The sequence below is a fragment of the Ruditapes philippinarum genome, unplaced genomic scaffold, assembly GCF_026571515.1.
Source record: "Ruditapes philippinarum isolate M1 unplaced genomic scaffold, ASM2657151v2 ctg2723_1_1_1_1, whole genome shotgun sequence".
Classification (NCBI taxonomy): Eukaryota; Metazoa; Mollusca; class Bivalvia; order Venerida; family Veneridae; genus Ruditapes; species Ruditapes philippinarum.
In genome coordinates, this window is record NW_026865470.1 from 119,738 (window position 1) to 143,122 (window position 23,385).

A 23,385-nucleotide genomic window follows, 5' to 3' on the forward strand; every position below is an offset into this window, starting at 1 on the left:
GACAAAGTAAGCTGATATATGCTAAATTATATTAAATCTTTCCAATCCAATGGAAACATATTTTTGCCCGATTCGCTTTTAATATGATTAGAACTTAAGTCTGTGATATACTACAGGTATGTTACATACATACATCAGAAAAAATGTAATTGCAGTTTCTACATTATTGGGTAACCCTTATTTATCAAAATTATTTATAATTTTCATCTGATATTATATATCCTGTTTACGTAAAAGAAGAAGCAAATACATATCTACATGTGCACAGTTTTAACACCAATTGTGGGATTGAGGCTTTCGGTCACTCTTTATAACAGGCGTTTTAATAGCGCGAGAAGACACCGGAAAAAACAAAATTTTGTGCCATATCAAAGACACCTCCCTCTAAAACAATATGTGTAAATATTCTCATGTACCACCTTTAACCAATAAAATGCCAATATATTAAGCTTTATATTAGTGAATTAAGTTCACAAGCTAATGTTATGTTTTACGTTTTTCAGTGTTTGTCACCTTGGCAGACCATTATGTTACGGCAATCAAACATGGTGCAATTCCAGATGTTGATGACGCCTTTTCAGCCGTAGCAAAAATTGAAAATGCTAAAATTCAAAAAGAGGCTGTCGAATTTTTTGAAAAGCAAATGCTAGAGATAGAGCTCCCGATCTCGTCTGATGTTTTGGGGCAAATATATACAAAATCGCAGCAGAAATCACTCGACTACCTACGAAAAAATGTTGTTCATGATAAGAATGGTAAATGTGAAAATGAAACGCAGGTAAGAGACTAATTATACTTAAATGTGTTTAGTAATACTATTTTCACTGAACAATTAATACATTATATATGGGGCATGACATATCTTGGCAAAAACATGTTTATTATCATTTTTGCAACTTAAGAATTATTTGTATCTTTTCAGATAAAAATGGATAATTTCTTTTATAAGATTAAAGAATCGAATGATGACAAAATCAAGAAAATGTGTGAAATAAAATTGCAAGAAGGGTATACAAAATACCTTGAAGAAAACATAAACAGCAAGCGATATGAAATTACAGGTGGATATAAAAACTTTAAACGAGATATTGATAGGTTAAAGCAAGAGTTTGACAGTGTTCATCGAGATTTCAAGGATTACGAGGTAAGAGTTATGGTATATTTTAGGAAATAATTGAAATTCAATGTACCTGTTCGTTTATAGATAAATTGTCTTTATTCTACAAAAAGAATGCTAGTTTGATTACATGTATTTTAATTGCAAAATAAATAATTATTATAAGGTATTAATTGAACAAGAAATATAAATAAAATTGAGGTGAGATATAACTAAAATTCAAGTAATTAAACGTAGCAAAACGTTTATCCTTAGGGTGGAAATTATTATTTAAATACTATCTTTAAAACGTTAAGCCATGATGAAGCACAAGGGTTATCTGGTGTGTCGTATTATATTTAATACAATGATGTGCAAGTATACTATATTTTTTCCATTTAAAACCAAATGCATCCAAAAAAGCTTTGTATCTTTGCACTGAGACGTTTTTTTATAAAATTAGAGGGAAAATTTAAGCTGGCGAACAGATTCTTCACATGTTTAAATGATAAAGGACTATCATAATTGTAAAATTAATAAGGGTCACAGTCTTACTTATTGAGTCATTTGCCCTTCAAATTATATTTTTGTAATTTTCGTATTTTTTATGCCATTTTCAAGAGCTGATAACTTAATACTAAGCCTTCTGAAATCTAACTATATTTCAAATTACTCTTTGTTATTAAATGTTCAATCATTATGCAATGTTTTAAACAATTCTATCAGACAAACATTATGCCTTTCCTCAAAGTATTAGAGCGATTTTTGTCACACTTATATATGTCTTGCATTTGGCAAAAGAAACTATGTAATACATAGTAAATAAAAAATGTCAGGGAATAACGTGATACACATGAATTCGAAAGTAATTGAATTAGGTGTTGCCTTCTGTCTTGAAATATCTATAACAAAAAGCATAAAGAAAGCAAATACCCACATTCGCATAAAAATGTTAGACCGTGATCCCTGATATCTTGTTTAAAATTATTTTCAAATTATGACTCTACATATAATTCATGCACAGTTATTCTTTTATACTGTTCTTTAAATTTTCATTCTGTGCATATGAGTCGGGTTTGAATTAAATATACATTTTTATCTCTTTTCATAAATTAAACAGATCATGTGGACATGGCATGGATTTGTACAAAGTATAAAGGAAACTGAAGCCTTAATAATCAAAGCTGATGAAGATCTGTCACAAAAAGAGAAAGAAGGTACAATACGAACTTTTGGTATATCATATGATAATTGGTTATATAGATATGGCAGTTTGCAATGTCTTTCCGCCGGAATTTGCCGAGTCTTTTAGAATTGATAATAATAGACATCAAGCTATAAAACTAATCATAGTATCAAGCTATTCTATCCAAGACGTTAATCATAGAGATCAACAAAAGAATGTATCAGACTAGTGTTTTTATCTTCATATAAAAACTCTTGAAAACAAATTATTTCCAAGCCAAACCAAAACAAACACATAAACTTTTATAGAGTGCTTAAGTTATGAACTTCAATGATTAAACTATAATAATTTTAAAATCTGAAGTATGATGATGATGAAAATAATAATGTAAAATTACTAAATTGGTACAGTCGGTGTATATTGACTTAAAACTGATGCCGATCTTAAGGATTAAACACAAAAATGAACATTCAGACTGTTCTGTTTAAGGCCAATTAAATTGCAACGATCACATGTATCGCCTGATCTTAGCCAATTAAGTTGTTGTATTTAGGGATGTTTGGACAGGCAAAAAGCCGTTAGTAATCGGATAAATAGAAGTTGTCCGGTCAAACTTAAAAAATCATTAAAAGGCTGTGACTCTAACGAAAATCATTGAGCTTAAAATTCAAACGATATGCAAACTTGGTACTGAACGTTCCTGTAAAGTCTGTATGAAACTGCACCAGTAGTATTTTTATGAGTATACCTGACAATGTTTGTGACGGAACGGCAGACGGACAGATTAACGACGGAGCAGATATATCTTTATTTCGCAGCTTCTTTAAACTAAGGCATCTCAAAAGCATATATGCTTTTTTATACATGGGTCATAACTCTGTCAAAAATTATTGAAACAAAAACCCGTTAAATAAGCGAAGTTTTGTTACGGACAGACAGACTGACAAACAGTCGAAAACGTCGAAGAACTGATTCTATATCGCCGCTATTTTATAGCTGGTGCCACAAAAAAGAATGTTTTGATATCATAATACCACTCTGTTAACATTTTGCTACCTTTGTGACATATCATTTCAGGTTCAGTGCTACTTTCTTCAGAATCATTGATGCTTAAAATCCGTAAATATATCAATATTAAACACATGATGTTTTTCTTCCTAAATGAGAAATAATATTCATTTTCGAAGAAAAAAAAGGGGTTTAATGTGTTGTGTTTGAAATATTGTTAGTATATTTCATGCTCAAGAGTGTGTTCATGTATATATTCTTAAGATGATAACCTCTTATTGGACATTAAAGGACTGTAAAATTGTCATTTCTTAATGAAAACCTGTACACAAAATTTGAATAAATTTAGCATACGGTTATCCTATGCCTTGCACAACAAAATTATAAGGGGTGTATACTGGAATGAGCTTGTCTGTCCAGCCGGGTCAAAGGTCAATGTCATAGGGGCCTTTAATTCTAAAAGCTTTTCTGCTCAATTGCTTAAGAATGCTTTGGTCAACAGTCTTTATATTTGGTATTGAGGTTGGATATGATAAGAAAATGACCCCTTTGATGTTGAGGTCACTAGGTCAAAGGTCAAAGGCAGAAGGGCATTGACAAAAGAAAGGTTGACCACCCAATAACTTAAGAGTCATTTGATCCACACTCTTAAAAAGTGTGTCGGTCTAATAACTTAAGAATAATCCTTTGACCTACAGTCCTCATATCGGCAAGGACGTTGTCTTTGAGCTCTTAATGACAGTTGATTTTGACAAAGCAGTATGCGGGGGTATTCATGCCATGACAGTGGCAGTTCAACTTTTCTTTAATGAATGACCACCCTAAAAGTACCATAAGGGACTGAAAAAATGTCTACACATGACATATATACTTTACGGGACACATTTATGGAAAATTTAAACACATTTTATCATATGAAAATCGAGTTATGACCACTTTTCTGAACTTAATCTTGGATGTAAGAATGGTCCTTTTTTAGAAATAAGAAACTAAAAATAATCTTCAATATCATCCGTATGAAACATGTTTTCACATGAATGAGCCTTATTTTAAAAAGCTCTAGAATTTATCAAAATGATTGCCTGTTTTCCCTTTGTATATTGTTTTATCTTGTTAAATATCAAGTTCTTTTACCGAGTTTGTTAAGATTTTATTACACTTTGAAAATATCAGGAACCATATTTGTTATTAGTTTTCGCATTATTCAGCCAATAAATACCTATGTAAATTAAATGATAAAATTAAATAATTTATTTTTCACAAAATGGATGCATAACGTTGAAATAAAGTTCTAGCCTATTTCAATACTCTATAAAGAGGAGGTAATGCACAAGGATGGTCATACCTTTATAACATATTTACATAAGGAAGTTAAATGCTATATGGGCTTTTTTCAGAAATAATCAAGTTCTAATCATCCCCCTTTTTCTATTATTGTTGTATAGGAACAAATGATATCTCGCAACTTTAATAAACACAAACCTAAATGATTCTTTCTACTTAAAAAAATTAAAATGTGTATAACTTAAAGATGTTGTCTTGCTCAACCCATTTGTTTAACAATTTTGCTGACAAGAGAATCTTTTCAAAATATCGCTTAATCAATTTAATTAAAAAAGCTGTTTTTGATTTTTGTCCAAAGTTCTTCAACAGGATATTGGTTGTAATTGTAAAATATTGTGTTTATATATCCTGTCGTTTTAATATGATTAGAATTTTGTTGATATATGTTTTCATTTTGAAAAATACAGTACGTATTTGCTTCCTAATTAAGTAGTATACAGGAAAATAATGTCTTATATAATATTTATATGAAACACATTTCTTTTTCTGAAAAAGATATAAGGTATTCATAAGTGATCTTCAAAGAAACATTAATGAAAGAACGTTGCCCTAATGTAGTTTGAACCTAAGACCCAGAGTTCACATGAAGTAGGAGGAGTATACTATCTTCTACTGTAAATATCTGAATTGTATGTATCTTTCTTCAGAGGAGCAAAAGCGAAACGAACAACGCTTTGACAAAATGTTAAAGAACCAGGAGAACATACAGGCGAAAGCACTAGAAAAACAAAAAAATGACATGCAGAGTCATTACAATCAACTCGAGAATAAACGAGATAAGCAACTCAAACAGGAAAGACAGAAATACCAGGATTTGATGGTAGCCAAATTGAATTTCGAAAAAGAAACAGCGCAAAGGGAAACTGAAAGATTTAGAAAAGAACAAGAACAAAAACAGATGGAAATGATGAAAGAGATGGAAAAAGAGAGACAACGACATGCACAACAGATTGCAATGTGTATGGACAGAATGAATGACAGAGATAGTTGTATATTATCTTAAGGAAAAAGTAGTTAATGACAGGCTGTCTTGTATTAGATATCCTGGATAATTTTTTGACTGATTCATTTAGAAGAGAGTATTGTTTGTTGTTTTCTTTTTCGTTTAAGAAGATCTATCGTATTGTTTTGAGTTTATTACTTCTTGCTAATTAAAAGGGGTCATGGTGGAATATGTTAATTTGTTAGGGATTATCTTAAACCTGGTATTGACATAGTAGAAACTGACAGTAACGGTATATCATGGATTGAATTAAGAAGGGAATTTTTTAACAATGAACATGATATGTTTTGTGCTTTTCGTAAATACCTCCGAGTAATTCAATTAATTATAATATGCATGATACTGTTTATTTGAAACTTTCCAAATTTGTGTAAGAAAATATGCAGATTACGGTAAAATATCGATTTTTGGTGATCTTAATGCATGATGTGGAAATAAATCCGGTGTATTAGATACAAGCAGTAATTTTGACTGCTATATTCATTGTATTGAAGACGGCGAAAATAATAGTTTTAGTTATACGTTACCCGAACGTAAGTCGTTAGATAACTGTGTTAATTCTTTGGGAAATAAACTTTTCAATTTATGTTTGAGTACTGATCTCAAAATAGTGATTGGGAGATTAGGTTATGACGGAAATTAAAATTTTTGTCTAATTTGGGCAAAAGCTTAATCGATCATGCTATTTTATCGCAAGAATTGTTTCCCTTTGTTAGTAATTTCACTGTACATGATTTGAATACATTTTCGCACCAGAAACCGATACAATTAGACTAAAAAATAAAAATAAATGTTTATAAAGAATCCATTGAAAATGAAGTTATGAATATTGATCTAATTGTGAACGATATTATAGCCAATAAAATTGAACGAAATAATGAAATTGAGAAAATGACTGAAGTATTGTACTGCAAAACATTTAACTTTTTTGGCGGGACAAAATGTATAAGAAATAATAGACGTAAAACTAATAGGTAATATGAAAGTGAGCGGTAAAATCAGGAGTTTGAGGATGCTAGAAGAGACTTTAAACATGCAAATAAATATTACCCCAAGCATAAAACTAACCAAAATATTGAAATACTTATTAATTAAAGGGGCATATATCGAATAGCAAAAAGACGAGCACGCACTTAATATATTCTAAACCAGAAAAAGAAAATGGCTTCTTTAGCTTCAATACAACCTCAGAAATTTTGGAAAGAAATCAAAAGGCTCCAAAAAAATGTGGTAAGAATGAAATATCATCAGATGAATTATATGAACACTTCAAAAATTTATATTCTAATGAGGAACTTTTCAAAAACGACTTTGTTGAGGAAAGAATAAATGATATTGATATGGATTCTACCAATATTGAAGAGTTGATGTTAAATTTACAAATGGGGGAATCTTTAAAAAACGGTAAGATTGCGGGGGTAGATTTACTTATACCCGAAATGTTTATACATTGTAAAAATATTTTAGCTCCTGTACTTTGTAAAGTGTTTAATCACATTTTTGATACAGACGAATACTCGGAATCTTGGTGCAAGGGAATCGTAGTTCCTGTGCCCCAAAAAAGGGATAATAATGATATGAACTATTATAGAGGAATCACTCTGATCAGTGTATTTTTAAAACTATTTTCAATTATGCTAGATTTTCGTTTACGTAAATGGGCTGAAGGGAATCATGTGTTGAACGATTTTCAATTTGGTTTAAGAAATAATAAAAGCACTACTGACTGTTATTATTTGTATTGAGTTCTATAATAGATAGGATAACAAAACATGAAAAGAAAAAAATGTTTGCTGAATTTATAAACTTTAAAAAAATGTTTTGACCTTTTGTATATAAATGGGATTTGGTATAAATTGATTGAAATGGGACTATCATTGAAATTTGTAAAAATGTTAGTAACGTAGTATGTATGCCTGTAAGTCATGTGTAAGAGCAAAATATAGATTGTCTGATTATTTGGATAGTTATATGGGTTTAAAACAAGGGGTGCCACTCTCATCCCTCTTATTCATATTTTTTCAATGATATGCACAGCGACTTGCATAATGATACTGTTGGCTCTTTCACATTAGACGACATATAAATATTTCTTTTATTATTTGCTGATGGCACAGTGTTATTTTCTTATTCTAAAGAAGGACTACAACATCTTCTAACCAAATTGTATAATTATTGTAAAAATTAGGGAATTGTTGTTAATGTACATAAAACTATTGCTATGACCATTGGTTCTTTTGTTTTCACGTACCAGAAGGACAGATGGATGGGCGTTCAAGGCTTACAATTCGTAGCTTACAAGTTTTACCATTTTCTTTATACTACACTGAACCTACTAAATATTACCCTGACTTAGTTAGTCTATAAAACTGAATGTGCAATGAGTTGTTATACACTAACAAGTAACTTACATCATTTGAAATATCTGCTAAATAATTAGACCAATACAATAAAAATTATTTTAAAACAATGTCCGCATATTGGTGTCTGAAATAAAATAAATGTATATCGTGGCAAAATTAAAATTTGAAATACTTGTTCTTACCTTCATTTGTCTTAAAATATATCAAAATTAAACATTACAAAATGGAATTAAAAATTCGATTTAAATATTCTTTGGACTTAGTGTGCTCATTTTCCTTGACATTTTGTATTTCTATGAGAACATTTCGTATGATCCTAAATAATTTCAAGCATGATGAAAATTCAACAGGAAATGTTATTATATTTGTAATTCTTATCTATAAATAATAATAGAAGGCACTGCAGAAAAAACCCAAATGTTTCTGAAAAGGTTCATGGTAATATCCTAGTAAGTGCATTCGATCTCAGTCTTTTATACGTGATGTCGTTGAATATTACATTGGGTGTTAATTATTATTACAGTCGAAATTGAATAAAAACAATTTACTACAAACCATAAAATTTCTATCCATTTTCTGAATAATTGGAATTTTTTTATTCAATACTTTGGTGTGTCAAGCGGGAGACAATACTTTACTTTCATTCAGTTTTATAACACGATCAAAACCTGAAGGAAATGCGCTGTAATTGATATGATATAACTCGAAAATAGGCAAAAGGAAATCGGCATTTCAAAATGAAAAGTCACTCCGGTCCTTATTAAAGCAAAATATGGTTAAGAAATGTTATTCTTCTTTATTAGTTTCTATATTGAATTCCCTTCAGTTCACATGATTGAGTAAGATTTTGCCAGTCTTATTGTATTTATTTTAATGATTTTGAAAATTCATGTTCAAATTTTGAGTTCATTTTATGCCAGTGCCTGTGGACATATATGATATCTTCCACTTGCTAGGACAGTCCATAAACATCCACAATCAAAAAATAGCTGCAGCATCTTTAATTTTGCGGTTTTAAGCCCTTGTATAGATGTTTATTTGCCTATTGTGACTATGTATTAATTTTTACATTTTTTTCAATATACAAAAAGACTTTTTGCAAATTCGTAATGGATATGTTAAAAACTATTATAGCTGTTTAATTGGGATAGTCATTTTTAAATGTCAAATAACTACATTGATTGCACGGTCGGTGCAGATATTATTATTTCATTTTCCTTTATTCCAAATTCTCAATGGATTGTTTATTGTCATGCAAAAAGAAATCGATTCAGGTTTACAGTCTGGTGCAGATAGTTCTGTCTAGTAATCAACTTTAAGCTTTATTATGTATCTGATTTTAATTCTTGAAAACTAATAACTTTACATCATTTCTTTAATTACTGGTTTCTTTTAAAAGGTTAATGAAACATTAACTAAGTTAACATTTTAGCTGAAAAATCAATTATGAAATTTAGTTTACTGAACGGGAATGTTAGTTAGCTTAAATACTTTTATAGAGAAATTAAATATGTTTTTTAAGGAATTGTCTTTAAATAAATGACATCAAAATAGATTGATGAGAGTAAATACTTTTGTTGTTCTGATTGTTTGCTGTTTCGTTTTCAAAATAAAACAGTCCTATGTGTTTGTGACCCTTACCCATTAATATCATTCTTATTTACCAAGACGATGCCTCAGAGAAAAATATATTAAATTTGGATGTAGGTTTACTGTTTTTTGTTTTTGTTTCTTTTGTTTTTTTTTATACCCCGCACAACAAAGTTGTAAGGGGGGTAAACTGGAATCAGCTTGTCCGTCCGGCTGTCCGTCGGTTTTTTCTTGTCCGCCCAATAACTTAAGATTCCTTTGACCCACAGTCTACATATTTGGCATTGAGGTTAGTCACGATTAGTAGATGACCCTTATTGATTTTGAGGTCACCAGGTGAAAGGTCAAGGTCACAGGGGCCTTGACTTTAAAATGCTTGTCCGCCCAATAACTTAAAATTCCTTTGACCCACAGTCTTCATATTTGCCATGGAGGCTAGTAATAATTAGTAGATGACCCCTATTGACTTTGAGGTCACCAGATCAAAGGTTAAGGTCACAGGGGCCTTGACTTCAAAAAGCTTGTCCGCCAAATAAATTAAGATTCCTTTGACCCATAGTCTTCATATTTGCCATGGAGGCTAGTCATGATTATAAGATTACCCCTATTGACCTTGAGGTGATCAGGCCAAAGGTCAAGGTCACAGGGGCCTTGACTTCAAAAAGTTTGTCCGCCAAATAACTTAAGATTCCTTTGACCCACAGTCTTCATATTTGGCATGGAGGTAAGTCATGATTAGTATATGACCCCTATTGACTTTGAGGTCACCAGGTCAAAGGTCAAGGTCACATTTGCCTTGACTTCAAAAATCTTGTCCGCCCTATAACTTAAGATTCTTTTGACCCACAGTCTTCATATTTGGCATGGAGGTTAGTCATGTAAGAAGATGATCTCTATTGATTTTGACGTCACCAGCTCAAAGGTCAAGGTCACAGGGGCCTTGACTACAAAAAGCTTGTCCGCCCCAATAACTTAAGATTCTTTGGCCCACAGTCTTCATATTTGGAATGGAGGTTAGTCATGATTAGTACATGACCCCTATTGATTTTGAGGTTACCAGGTCAAAGGTCAAGGTCAAAAAGTGTATCTGCCCAATAACGTTAGATTACTTTGACCCACAGTCTTCATATTAGGCATGGATGATGATCATGATTAGTAGATGACCCCTTTAGATTTTGAGGTCACTGGATCAAAGGTCAAGGTCATAGGGATTGTGACTTCAAATAGTTTGTCCACCCATTAACTTAAGATTCCTTTGACCCACAGTCTTTATATTTGGCATGGATGTTGATTATGACTATAAGGTCACCACTATTGATTTTGAGGTCACTGGGTCAAAGGTCAAGGTCATAGGACCTTCACAAAAAAAAGCTTTTATTCTCAATTGCTAAAGAATGTCCTGTCCGCAATGTTTTGAATTTGACATTTTCACATTTGAAGCATGTAGAATACATAACTTAGCAATGCACTGGCTTAGTAACCTCAGATTTGGCAGGGAGGTTGTCCTTGAGCTCTAAATGGCCACTGTTGATTCTGACAAAGTGGTATGGGGGGTATTCACGCCATGATAGTGGCAGTTCTAGTTGTTTTTTTTTTTTTTGGTTTTTTTTTTGTTGTTTGTTTTTCTTGTTGTTGTTTTTTTTTGGGGGGGGTGCACTCAATCACTATTTAATGACATTTAAATATTGATACATTTACCGTTTGTACTTCTTGATTAAATTCTGCCGCCTCGAGGAAACAAAATGAGTCAAAACAAAGAGGGGTAAGTTCTTATTTCTGCAAAAAAAAATCTGTTTCGAGACAGACGCGACAGACAGAATGCCAGAGAGTAATGAAGAATTGTTAGACATAACACATCTTTCATAGAGATGTTACAACATCCCTTCTAACTAGAAAGTACTTATGTTGCTACTCTATTGTTCTCCCGATTTCTTTAGCCACATTCAGGAAAAAAGCCACATATAGCCTTACGAAATAAATGACAACAAACAAAAAGTACAGTTACCTATTGTTTCTGTAGCCACAAACTTATCCTCTCGTAAGTGCAGACAAACTGCCGTTTCCGACGGGGTAACCAATAATTTCACTTCATAAGACTGCGTTTCTAGATGATACAGAATCTTAATTGAAAGCCGGCAGTAGAAAATCTGTCAAGCGGAGAGTGCGCCATATGCATGGAAATCTTTCCTTATAAGTGACTTTAAAGAGATGACCACAAGACTAAGAAATGTAATTATTTACACATTATGCTTGTGATTCAGTTTAATTTGTTTAAAACTATTGACTATTAATATCACAACAAACGCCAAACGGAATCGATTGTTGTTTAAAACTGCTGTCAATTGTAACTCAATGACACCGAGTCTGCACTATTTTCGATTTTGTCACCACATTTTATAATTTTATATGTAAAATGATTTCTTTATATGAGTTATATTTTGAAGTAACTAACAATATAATTCAAGTGTTGGTGATTTTTTTAAGTGCACCCTGTAGCTCATGAAATATATATCAAGTAAACGATACAGAAAAGTTTTTACATAACGGATTATTTGTGGATAGTTTGACCGGATGAAAGCTAAAATATGTATCATAGTTGCCTAATTTTCGGGATTAAATCTGTAAAGCCGAAGAGCATGCTATGAAATTGAATTTATGATTTGCGAAAAGAGAAGTTCTCTAATTATTTGTAAAAATGACCACCAGCAATGTAATTAGTTACCACGTTCTTAAACTAATTGAATATAAAAAGTAGCAATGATTTTCAGGTTCACAGTATAGAACACAGCAGTGGTACCTTGATAAATGAGTTTCACATATAATAGTCAGACAAACATGAACGCAATTTGTTTAATAAGTTTGGTTATCATTTCATAACGAAAATAAATAATGTGTTTATCATTTCAATATGTGCATATATAAATATTTTATGTTTGCGTGATAAGAGTCCATTAACGCTACAGAGAACAAACAAATAGCTAGACAGACATTATAACCCCATTTTTGCATAAAAGTGAAAGATTGCAGGCTAATGTAAACATATCGTGTACATTTTGAAGGTCTTTAAACTCTAGTTAAATACTTAGAAAGATATTGATGTCATTTATGAAATGAACGCAAAAAACACCGCTGAAAGTATGATAGTCAGTCTACTTTCTCATCCAAGGAAGTAACTTTAAACAGTAGCAGCAGCGTTTACCGGCTTTTTGTATATATACTTAATATTATGCAACTGTAATTACCAAATATTTATCTTCGATATACACTTGAATAAAACAAATTGACTTAGAGCCAACTTGAACTACTCAAACTTAAACCTGTTTGCACTCTGCGAACTATCTTACTGTGATTTACATTTCATCCAAATTATTTTAATCATCTTTTATCCAAAAAAAAAAAATAATGACCATGATGACCCTTGGCGCCTTATCTGTGATACGTTGGTCATTTACTTTTTATTTTTCAATTTGTATGTCATTGACCTTTTAAGTTATAAAATCAGTAAAGAGGTCACATTGGGTTTTTCATTTTTACGAATGCTGCAAAATTAAAAGGTTTGTGTAGATGTCTACTTTAATGCTTAATGTCAAATATCTAAGCTCTTGGTTTTGTTATTTCACAAAGGAAGAAGATTCATGTTTTACTTTGTAAGTCTTAAACAGGTGATCCCGTGGGCAGGGCTGATTTTGACCCAAAGGGCATTTGACCTTGGTTAAGGACCAAAAGGTGGTGTGACATACAAAATTTGCAGAATAAACATACAAAGTATGTTGAGACATTTTTACTATACAAGTCTATGTAAACTAAGTGACCCCTCGGTGTAGCCATTTTAGACATTAATTACAAAATTTTACAAGGCTATTTTGGTTTTACAAAAAAAAAGACTTGTTTGCTTTTTTCCTGTTCAAGTCTAAATAAACTAAGTGACCACAGGGTAGGGCCATTTTTGGCCCAACGATACATACATTTTGAAGAGGTTCACTAAGCAATATTTTGTTACACACTAAAAGATCAGTTTAAATGGTTTTTTTTCTATACACCTCAGGGCTGGGCCAATTTCGACTCAAGTGGCATCATTTTTTTTTGTATATACCACACGTAATTGTTCATGCTAAGTATCTAAGATCTGGTCATTGGACCTTTAGATAAGAGGACTTTTACAGGCATATTTACTTTTCATATTTATGAAAACCAAATGACTCCCAGGTGGGAAATTTTTTACCCTGGGGCATTGACTTATACAACCTTTGAAGAGGTCCACTGAGCAATGCTTCATGCAAAATATCTAAGCTCTTGTTATGGAAGTTTTACAAAAGAAAACTGAATTGCATTTCCTATACAAGTCTATATAAACTTAGTGAACCCTAGGATGGGACCAATTTTGACCAAAGGGCCATGATTTGTGCAGGTTTTGAAGTGAACCACCAGGGAATCAGAGAAAAGTATTCTAAAATGTTTTCACCACACAATTTTGCAAATTATGTGACTTTGGAACGAAACCAATTCACGTAGGGCACAAAATGGACGCAGTTTAATGAAACACTTGGTATTTGTTACAAGCGTTATTATTTCAGCAACATTTGCAAGAAGTTGAATTTTCTGCCTTGTGTATTGAGCCAGTTCAACTAATTCTGAGTGGAATTCGCTCTTCCTAGAAACATGGCCACCAAATGTCCGTGTGTTATATCTGTACTGATTAGTTTATTATATCTAAATAGAAATTTAGCAAAAAGAGACAAACGTGTCCTACCGCCTGAAAGCCCAGAGAAATAACTTGGAAACTCCTTTTTACAATGTTACATACATTTCACTCGCTCACTCAAATAAGAGTCATAGTCATAGTCGTGGGATTCCTGCACCGATGCCATTTTGTATGCTTATGTTCAAACTAATCACCATTTTCCACAGCCAATCGTGACCTACACATTAGTCCGATTTCGTTGCATATTGACCCGTTCTATAGCTTGAAGACTCTCCATTATGAAAATATAAGGTTCATGACACTAGCATTTCCTCGAATTTTAGTCAGTAAATTAGGTCGGAGAATAGCGTTTTCAACAATATATGGCACATGGAGCCTGACTAAAGAACATATATCAGACATATTTTCTGACTTTGGCACAGTAATAATGTAGACAATTTCGTAAACATAACTCACACTAACGCAGAAGATAAATTTTTATATTGTTTTATTTCATTTAATGACGAATGACATTTTGTTACAATCTATTGTGTTTAATGTCAACAATATATTTTACAGTTACTATTTCACTTTGAAATGGATATAGCTTTTCAGTAGAATAATTAATAAGTTTGTTATAATGTCTTAAAAAAGACGCATGCATAAACATTGAGTGTTTTTACAACACATCTAATAGCATTATCTAACCATGACTTTCTCAGACACGCTAAGAGTAATCATCAGTCAACATATGTTTTATTAGTTCATAATTGCTAAACCGTCGTAGACATCATATAAATACAGCGTTATATAAAAATATGTAAGAACATACATTTTATTTCTGCTTAGTTCTAACTAATTTTATTAAGACAAAAATGTGTTTCCTTTTTTAAAAATGTTAACAGGTAGGCCTAGTCACACTTGTTGTTTTGTCCAATTTAAAATATGAATAGTTTCCTTATGTTCAATGTTAAGTTTTATATCTGAAACTATGCACATGGTCAAAATAATATAGCTGTCACTTTAACAGATAAAAAAACATGGTCGCTTCGTCAAATTATCTACGTCAGCTTATACCGAAGAACAAGTTAACATCTAATAATGTGCACATATTTCAAATTTCATAGCTGTACATCAAAGGACAAGGAGAATGTCATTTGATCAAGTTATATTGGTCAACTGATAAGAAAGTACAATTTTACATATTAAATTGTGCACTTGACCCTTATTCCATGGCCATACATCTAAGAACAAAAGAAAGTAGGTCACTTTGTCTTATTGCCTGGGTCAAATTTTAATTTTAAATTTTTTAAACTGTGCAAATGACCCAAATTTTACAGCTGTACATAAAAGAACGAGAAAGGTTCATCAAACTCAAGGTCAATTGATATGAAAGATCAATTTTACAATAAAAACTGTTCACTTCATGGACATGAAACTAGTTCATTTTGTCAAATTATTTAGGTCGACTGATATCAAAGTTTAAAAGTATGTCACTTCGTCAAAATCTATCAGGTGGTATCAAAGTTTACTTTTACATCTAAAATTGTTCGTACGGTCCAAATCTCATTGCAACAAACAATAAATTTGACATTGAGAGTCAAGATCACATCTAAATCATTCAATATGTTCGTCTGGTAGCAAGTCTTGTTTTGTTGAAGTATAAATCATATATCATTTAATATCCCTTTCAATTTTATGTAACAATAATATACATATTAAATGTAAAATATTGAAATAAATATGTTTAAAATAAATATATTATTTCTTATTTATCAATATTATATTTGTCTAAATATAGCTTACTTTATGTTCTGTTTTGTTTAAAAGCTATGCAAAATCTAAATTTAAATATGTAACATTTTAAGATACGATTCTTGGAAAGTTTAAGTAAAATTTGGATTTATCGCATTTTTAAGTCTTTAACATATAACAAAACATGACAACGAGACGTGTTAAGAACATGCAATGATTAGAGAATGTGTTCACATAATTGTTATCATATTTTGTGGTCAATTCACTACATGAAACAATTTCCGGGTGTAAATACTAACTTAGCTATGAAAATTGTTTTTCTTAATACAAGCAGATGGTCAATAAATTGTAAAGTATCATCCTTTCTCAAAAACATGTTCAGTATAAATAGAGTTGTACAAAATATACATATTTCCATTTAGGCCTCAACAGGCTTCAGGATTTTGAAGTACAACACCAAAACAAAACTAAGATGTACAAACAAATCTTAATGAGTGAAGGCTACTATTTCTTGAGTTCGGAAACCTTAAGTCTAGATGTAAGGAATAGGACATTTTCTTTTTTGAAAAACTTGTCGTACAGATTTTTACAGACCTGAGCCCACAATGACTAGTAACAGATAACCAAATCATCTCATGATAATGGGTGTAATGAATGAAATTCTAGAACAATTAGGGCTAAAAGGTAAACATAGTAGTAAGATTGGGGGGGGGGGGGGTAAGAATGAATGATGAATGATGTTGAAAAACTCTTCAGGAGACCCAAAGTTGTGTTATGTTCGAATCCAAAATTATTCCCAAAATGATTATGTCACGGTATTGAATTGTTCTCTAATAAGTGGAGGAGAGGTGGTTTGTAGGCGGCCAGATAGCTTAGTCCTTAGAGCCGAAGTACGGTATTCCGAGGGTCCCAGGTTTAAGTCTCGGTCAGGCTTCACAATAAAAAATATTTATTGTTTTAAATGGATGTGTTTCAATCACTACTCATGGCGAAAAAAATATTAATTGAGTAAAGTTTGTAAAAGATCAATGTAAAGAGATCCTTTTAGGGGAAACCTCAGATGATTCTTACAGTGTAGAACTGTTACCGTCTGAATGCAAGTGTTGTATAGCTTTGAAAATTGAACTTATCTCTAATTTGTGCTGTACAACTAAATCCTACCGTCTGTTGAGGCCTTTACCAGTAACTGTTACATTTCATGAAAAAAACTTTTTAAAAGATTTTAAAAAATATTTGCATAAATGTCAAAACACTGCAAATGTCAAAAGTCACAAGCGGACGTTTCAAAAGATCTTCCGTAATACATCAGTTCCCCTGGTCAGTCTACGACGCATCATAAACATTCGAAGACTGTTTCGTTGACAGTGGCTAGGCCTATATTTAATTTGGTCTCATGTAGAGTATATAAATGATCAATAATTATAAGGTCATATAAATAGTCCGATAAGTGTATTCAATTCTCAGTCTTTTTAAATTGATATTGTTGAATATTACATTGCGTGATAATTATTATTTCAGTCAAAATTGCATAGAAAAAATTTACTACAAACCGTGCAATTTCTATCCATTTTCTAAATTAATTGAATCTGTTTCATGGAAGATTTTGGTGTGTCAGGTGGGAGACTTTCTTTCATTCAGTTTCATAACACGATCAAAATCAAAAGAAAATGCGCTGTAATGGATCTGATAGGACTCGTAAATAATCGGCATTTCCAATTGTTAACTCACTCCAATCTTAAAACTAAACATAGTTATGAATAGTTATTCTTCTTTATAATTTCCTTTTGTTCACATGATTGAGTTGGATTTAGCCAGATTAAGCCAGTCTAATTGTATCTATCTTGATTTTTTTTTCAAAAAGTATCTTAATTCTTGTTTGAGTTGACAACATGAACATGACACATTAAACGTTCCAAGATAACGGCCGGATGTACTCATATATCTACATGCTTTGTTTATTCAAAATGTATGCTCAAATGTTGCTTTCATATTTTTTAAACTAGTGACAAAACGAAATTGGAGGAGTGGGGGGTAAGGTAATTTCCACTTGCTACTACAGTCTATGAGCATGCGCAATCAAAAAGTATCTCCAATATATTAAAAATTGCGACTTTAGGTCCTTTTATAGGTATCAATTCTGTATATTTTGATAATATTAGTATCTTTAGTCAAAAGAAAATTACATTTTGTAATTAAAAAGTTAAAGACCATAACTTTGTAATGTATATAGTCTAATAACTACATTTATTGCACGGTCGCTGCAGATAATATTATTTCAATTCCCCTACTTTTGAATTTTCCCAATGGACTGTTGGTTGTCATGGAAACATTTTTTTTCCATGCTGTTAAACTGTCTGGTGCAGATAGTTCTGTCTAGTATTAAACTTTATTACATATAAGATTTTATTTTTTGAAAACTAATTTCTGTACATCAATATCTTTTATAATTGGTTCCTTTTAACACGTTAATAAAACATTAACTCAGTAAAACTTTTCGCTTAAAAATCATTTTTGAAATTTGATTTACTGAACGGGATTATTTGTTAGCTTAAACACTTTTATAGAGAAATAATATTTGTTTTTAAAGACGTGTTTATCAATGGCTTCAAGGGGGATTGATTAGAGTTAAACACAGCTTTCAGCATTAACTGAATCAAATCTGCACTACCGGTATTTTCAATTATGCCACGTGGAACAATTTTCAATGTCATAACTTTTTTAATATTCTGCTCCTGAAGAATAGAAAAAGATATGAATTTTGAAGTAACTAACAATATTATTCAAGTTCCAGTAATATATCTTTAGACAATCCTAGCATTCTAGATATATGCATCAATAAAACTAAACAATGATAATGGGAGCTTGAGCTTCAGGTGATAGCAACATTTAATATGATCATCATTCAAGTCGTTAACGTCGTATTTACAGAAATATATGCCTGATGGAAATACTGAAAATAAAAGCACAAAAGTGCTCTACAAGAGCATTTTCCCCACAATAGAACTTTGTGCAACATTACATTTACTTATAATAAGCTCAGTTGTATTGGGTGAACCAGATTTAATGATTTTTAGCTTTAAGTATTTAATAGTGATACCTAATGATACGGGATTTCTCGATACAAATGTTGTTGTTTCCTCACAAAAAGAAGCAATTTTATGTGTGAATACCTTCAAAACATTACTGTGTTAATATCATTCTTTTTTACAGAGACGATGCCTCAGAGAAAAAATATCGAAATGTAGAGTTACTGTTTCTTTGTAATATATCATTCTTTAATGCTATTGGTATATTGATGCATGCACCTAATTTACTTCTAGATTAAAGCCCCCCCCCCCCAAAAAAAAAAACAAAAAAAAACAAAAAAAAAACAACGAAATAGGTCAAATAACAGAGAGGGAGAATCTTTAATTATGTAAAAGTGAATTCTGTTTTTGGACAAAATAGTTTTTTTAAAGAATATTGAAAAATGTATGACGTTTTGATCCGATGAAAATCATATGCGAAAAATACAATGGGCAATAATTCCAAAATTCTATCAAAGAGAGATATGGTTCTAAAGTACTGAGATTCTCATAAATAAAATTAATACAGCTGCAAAATTTCAAATTGACATTTCTAATATTTTATGAGTTATACCCTGGACCGACGTGTGATCATAATAGAAACTCAGCAATTATACAAAAGGGAATTATGGTGCTAATACCATTCCTTCCGTCTATATGTGATATATCAAACTATAAAGGTTCATGTAAATATCTTTTATACTGTTTTAAAGATGCCAAATTTAAAAAATTAATTATGAAAACTTGCAATGGCAATATTTTGAAAAGAAAAGTTTGAAATGAACAAGCAGAGCAAGTCTTCTCACTGAGATGTTACCACACACATGCATGACGTGTTAGGTTACAAATTGTTTAATGTTATGTTTCATTCGATTCAGTGACGGATAATTTCCATACAGTAGCCGGCAGACGGTCAGAGAGTTATGAAGAAATCTTAACCATAGCACTTGTTTCATGGAGAAGTAACACCATCCCTTTTAACATGTAGCTATTCTATTGTTCTACCTATTTCTTTAGCCACATTAGGGAATATAACAACATATAGTCTTACGAAATAAATGACAACAAACAGAAAGTACAGTTACGTGTTGCTCCTGTAGTCACATAAGTATCCTCTCGTAAATGCAGACAAACTGCCGTTTAAAAAACAGATAAAACAGAACTTTTTCAATTGAAAGATGGATTTTATATGTCAGAGGTCGGAGAGTGCGCAATTTTCATGGCAATCCGAATTTATGAGGGATGTTGCACGTATTCATTATCCTTCATGGACATAATCAAACCGAGTCTGCAATTATCTTGTAATTTTGTTGTGATCAATGCTTCCAAGGGATGACTTTGTTTCCAGATTTTTATAATTTATGTTAAAGAGAGGACCACTAGACTAAGAAATGTAATTATTTACAAAATTATTCTAAAACACTATTATGATTTAATTTAATTCGTTAAGATCTGTTGACTATTAATCATAACAAAGGTGGTCGATTGTTGTTTAACAATTGTAATTTAACCAAACCGAGTCTGCACCATTTTCGATTTTGCCGCATAGAAAGACGTGTAATATCATCACAGTTTGATAATTTATGTATGAAATTATTTAATGAGATATTGTTGAAAAAACTCACAATATAATTTATTTGTAAAGCCGAAGAATACGCTATGTGAATGAAACGAATCATTTGCGAAATAAGTAGTTCTCTAATTGATTTGTAAAAATGACTACCAGCAATGTTATTGTTTACTACATACTTATAATAATTGCATATGAAAGAAGCAATGATTTTCAAGTTCTCAGTGAAGTACACAGCAGTGGTACCTTGATAGATGAGATTCACATATAATAGTCAGATATACATGAAAGCTATTTATTTAATAATTTTGGTAACGAAAACAAATAACGTGTTTATAATTTCAGAATGTTCATATATAAATACTTTTTATGTTTGCGTGATAAGAGTCCATTAACGCTTCAGAGAACAAACAAATAGCTAGACAGACATAATAACCCCATTTTTGGATAAAAGTGAAAGGTTGCAGTCTAATGTGAACAGATCGTGTACTTTTAAACGGTCTTTAAACTCTAGATGAAAATTCGTAGAAAGATATGGATGTCATTAAGGAAATGAATGAAAAAAACACCGCTTAAAGTATTATAGTCAATCTACTTGCGCTGATTATCTTTCAAGGAAGTAACTTTAAATAGTAGCAGCAGCGTATTCCGCCTTTTGTATAATTGTATACATAATATTATGCAACTGAAATTACCAAGTATTTTCTCTTCGATATACACTTGAATAGAAATTTGGACTTAGAGCCAACTTGAACTTATCAAGCTTAAAACTGTTTGCACACTGCGAGCTATCTAACTATGATTTACATTTCATCAAAATAATTTTTAATCATTTTTATCTAAAAAAAATAGACCATGATGACCTGGACGTCTTACCTGAGAAACGTTGGTCATTTCGATTTATTTTTTAATTGTAAAGCCTTTTCAGTTATAAAGTCAGTAATGAGGTCTCATTGGGTTTTTCACTTTTTACGAATGTTTCATAGATTATTAAGTTTTTCTAGATGTCTACTTATAATGCTTATGTCAAATATCTAAGCTCTTGGCGTTGTTATTTCACAAAAGAAGAAGATTCGTGTTTTACTTTGTCTTAACCAGGTGATCCCGTTGACAGGGCTGATTTTGACCCAAAGGGCCTTTGTTTTTTGTAAAGGACCAAAAGGTGGCGTTACATACACAATTTGCAGAAGAAACATACAGAATATCTTTAGACATTTTTAATATACAAGTCCATGTAAACTAAGTGACCACTCGGTGTAGCCATTTTAGATATTAACTACAAAATTTTACAACACTGTTTTTGTTTACAAAAGAAGGCTTGTTTTTTTTTCCTACTCAACTCTAAGTAACCACAGAGTAGGGCCATGTTTGGCCCAAGGATCTTTACTAAGCAATGTTGCATTCAATATATCAAAACAGTCTTAAATGTTTTTTCCCATACACCTCAGGGCTGGGCCAATTTTGACTCAAGTGGCATTATTTATTAAATTTTTGTATATACCACACGGTAATTGTTCATGCTAAATATCTAAGCTCAGGTCATTGGACTTTTAGAGAAGAGGATTTTACAGGCATATTTACTTTTCAAATCTATGTAAATCAAATGGCTTCAGGCGGGGATTTTTTGACCCTGGGACCTTGACTAATACAACCTTTGTAGATGTCCACCGGACAATGCTACATGCCAAATATCTAAGCTCTTGGCATGAAAACGTCACAAAAGAAGACTGAATTGCATTTTCTATACAAGGCTATATTAACTAAGTGAACCCCAGTATAGGACCAATTTTGCCGAAAGGGCCTTGATTTGTGCACCTTTTGAAGTGAACCACAAGGTAATCAGAGACAAGTATTCTAAAAACGTTTTTACTTCACAATTATGCAAATTTCACATAGGGCACAAAATGAACGCAGTTTAATAAAACACTTGGCATTTGTTACAAGCGTTCCACTAAGTAACACCTATGTAATGTTTGTAAATTCGGCAACATTTGTAAGAAGTTGAATTTCCTGCCTTGTGTATTAAGCCAATTCAACCAATTCCGAGCTGAATTCGCTTGTCCTAAAAACATTGCCACCAAATTCCCGCGTGTTATATCTGTACTGATTTGTTCATTATATTTAAATTGATATTTAGCAAAATAAGACAATCGTGGCCTACCGACGGAAGCCCCAGCTTGGAAACTCTTTTTTACGATGGTACATACATTTCACTTGCTCACTCACATAAGAAGCATGGTCGTAGGATTCCTGCACCGATGCCATTCTGTATGCAAATGTTCAAACTAATCACCATTTTCCACAGCCAATTGTGACCTACACTTTAGTCTGATTTCGTTGCATATTGACCTATTCTATAGCTTGGAGACTCTCCATTATGACAATATAAGGTTCTTGACTCTAGAAAATATAACCTGTCTGCCAGATGAGTTAATTTCCTCGAATTTTAGACTGTAAATTAGCTCGGAGAATACCGTTTCGGCACAGTAATAATGTAGACAGACGATATATTTTCATACTTGTTTTATTTCATTTAATGACGAATGACATTATTTCAGAATTTATTGTGTTAAATGTCAACAATATATTTTACAGTTTCTATTTCATTTCGGAAAGGATATAGCTTTTCAATAGAATAATTGGTATATTTATTATAATGTTTTGGAAAAGACTCATGCATAAAACATTGAGTGATTTTACAACACACCTAATTACATTGTCTTA

The 23,385-nt window shown here is 31.7% G+C and overlaps 1 protein-coding gene across 1 annotated transcript; it reads left to right on the forward strand.

The window, feature by feature from the left end:
• The first annotated feature begins 820 nt into the window (after positions 1 to 820).
• Positions 821 to 5,654, forward strand: LOC132729171 (zinc finger CCCH domain-containing protein 13-like). The gene is made up of 3 exons (XM_060714916.1): positions 821 to 1,144; positions 2,217 to 2,313; positions 5,282 to 5,654. The coding sequence occupies exons 1-3, from the start codon at positions 929 to 931 to the stop codon at positions 5,635 to 5,637; spliced, it is 669 nt and encodes a 222-aa protein (XP_060570899.1). The 5' UTR covers positions 821 to 928; the 3' UTR covers positions 5,638 to 5,654.
• The last annotated feature ends 17,731 nt before the right edge of the window (positions 5,655 to 23,385 follow it).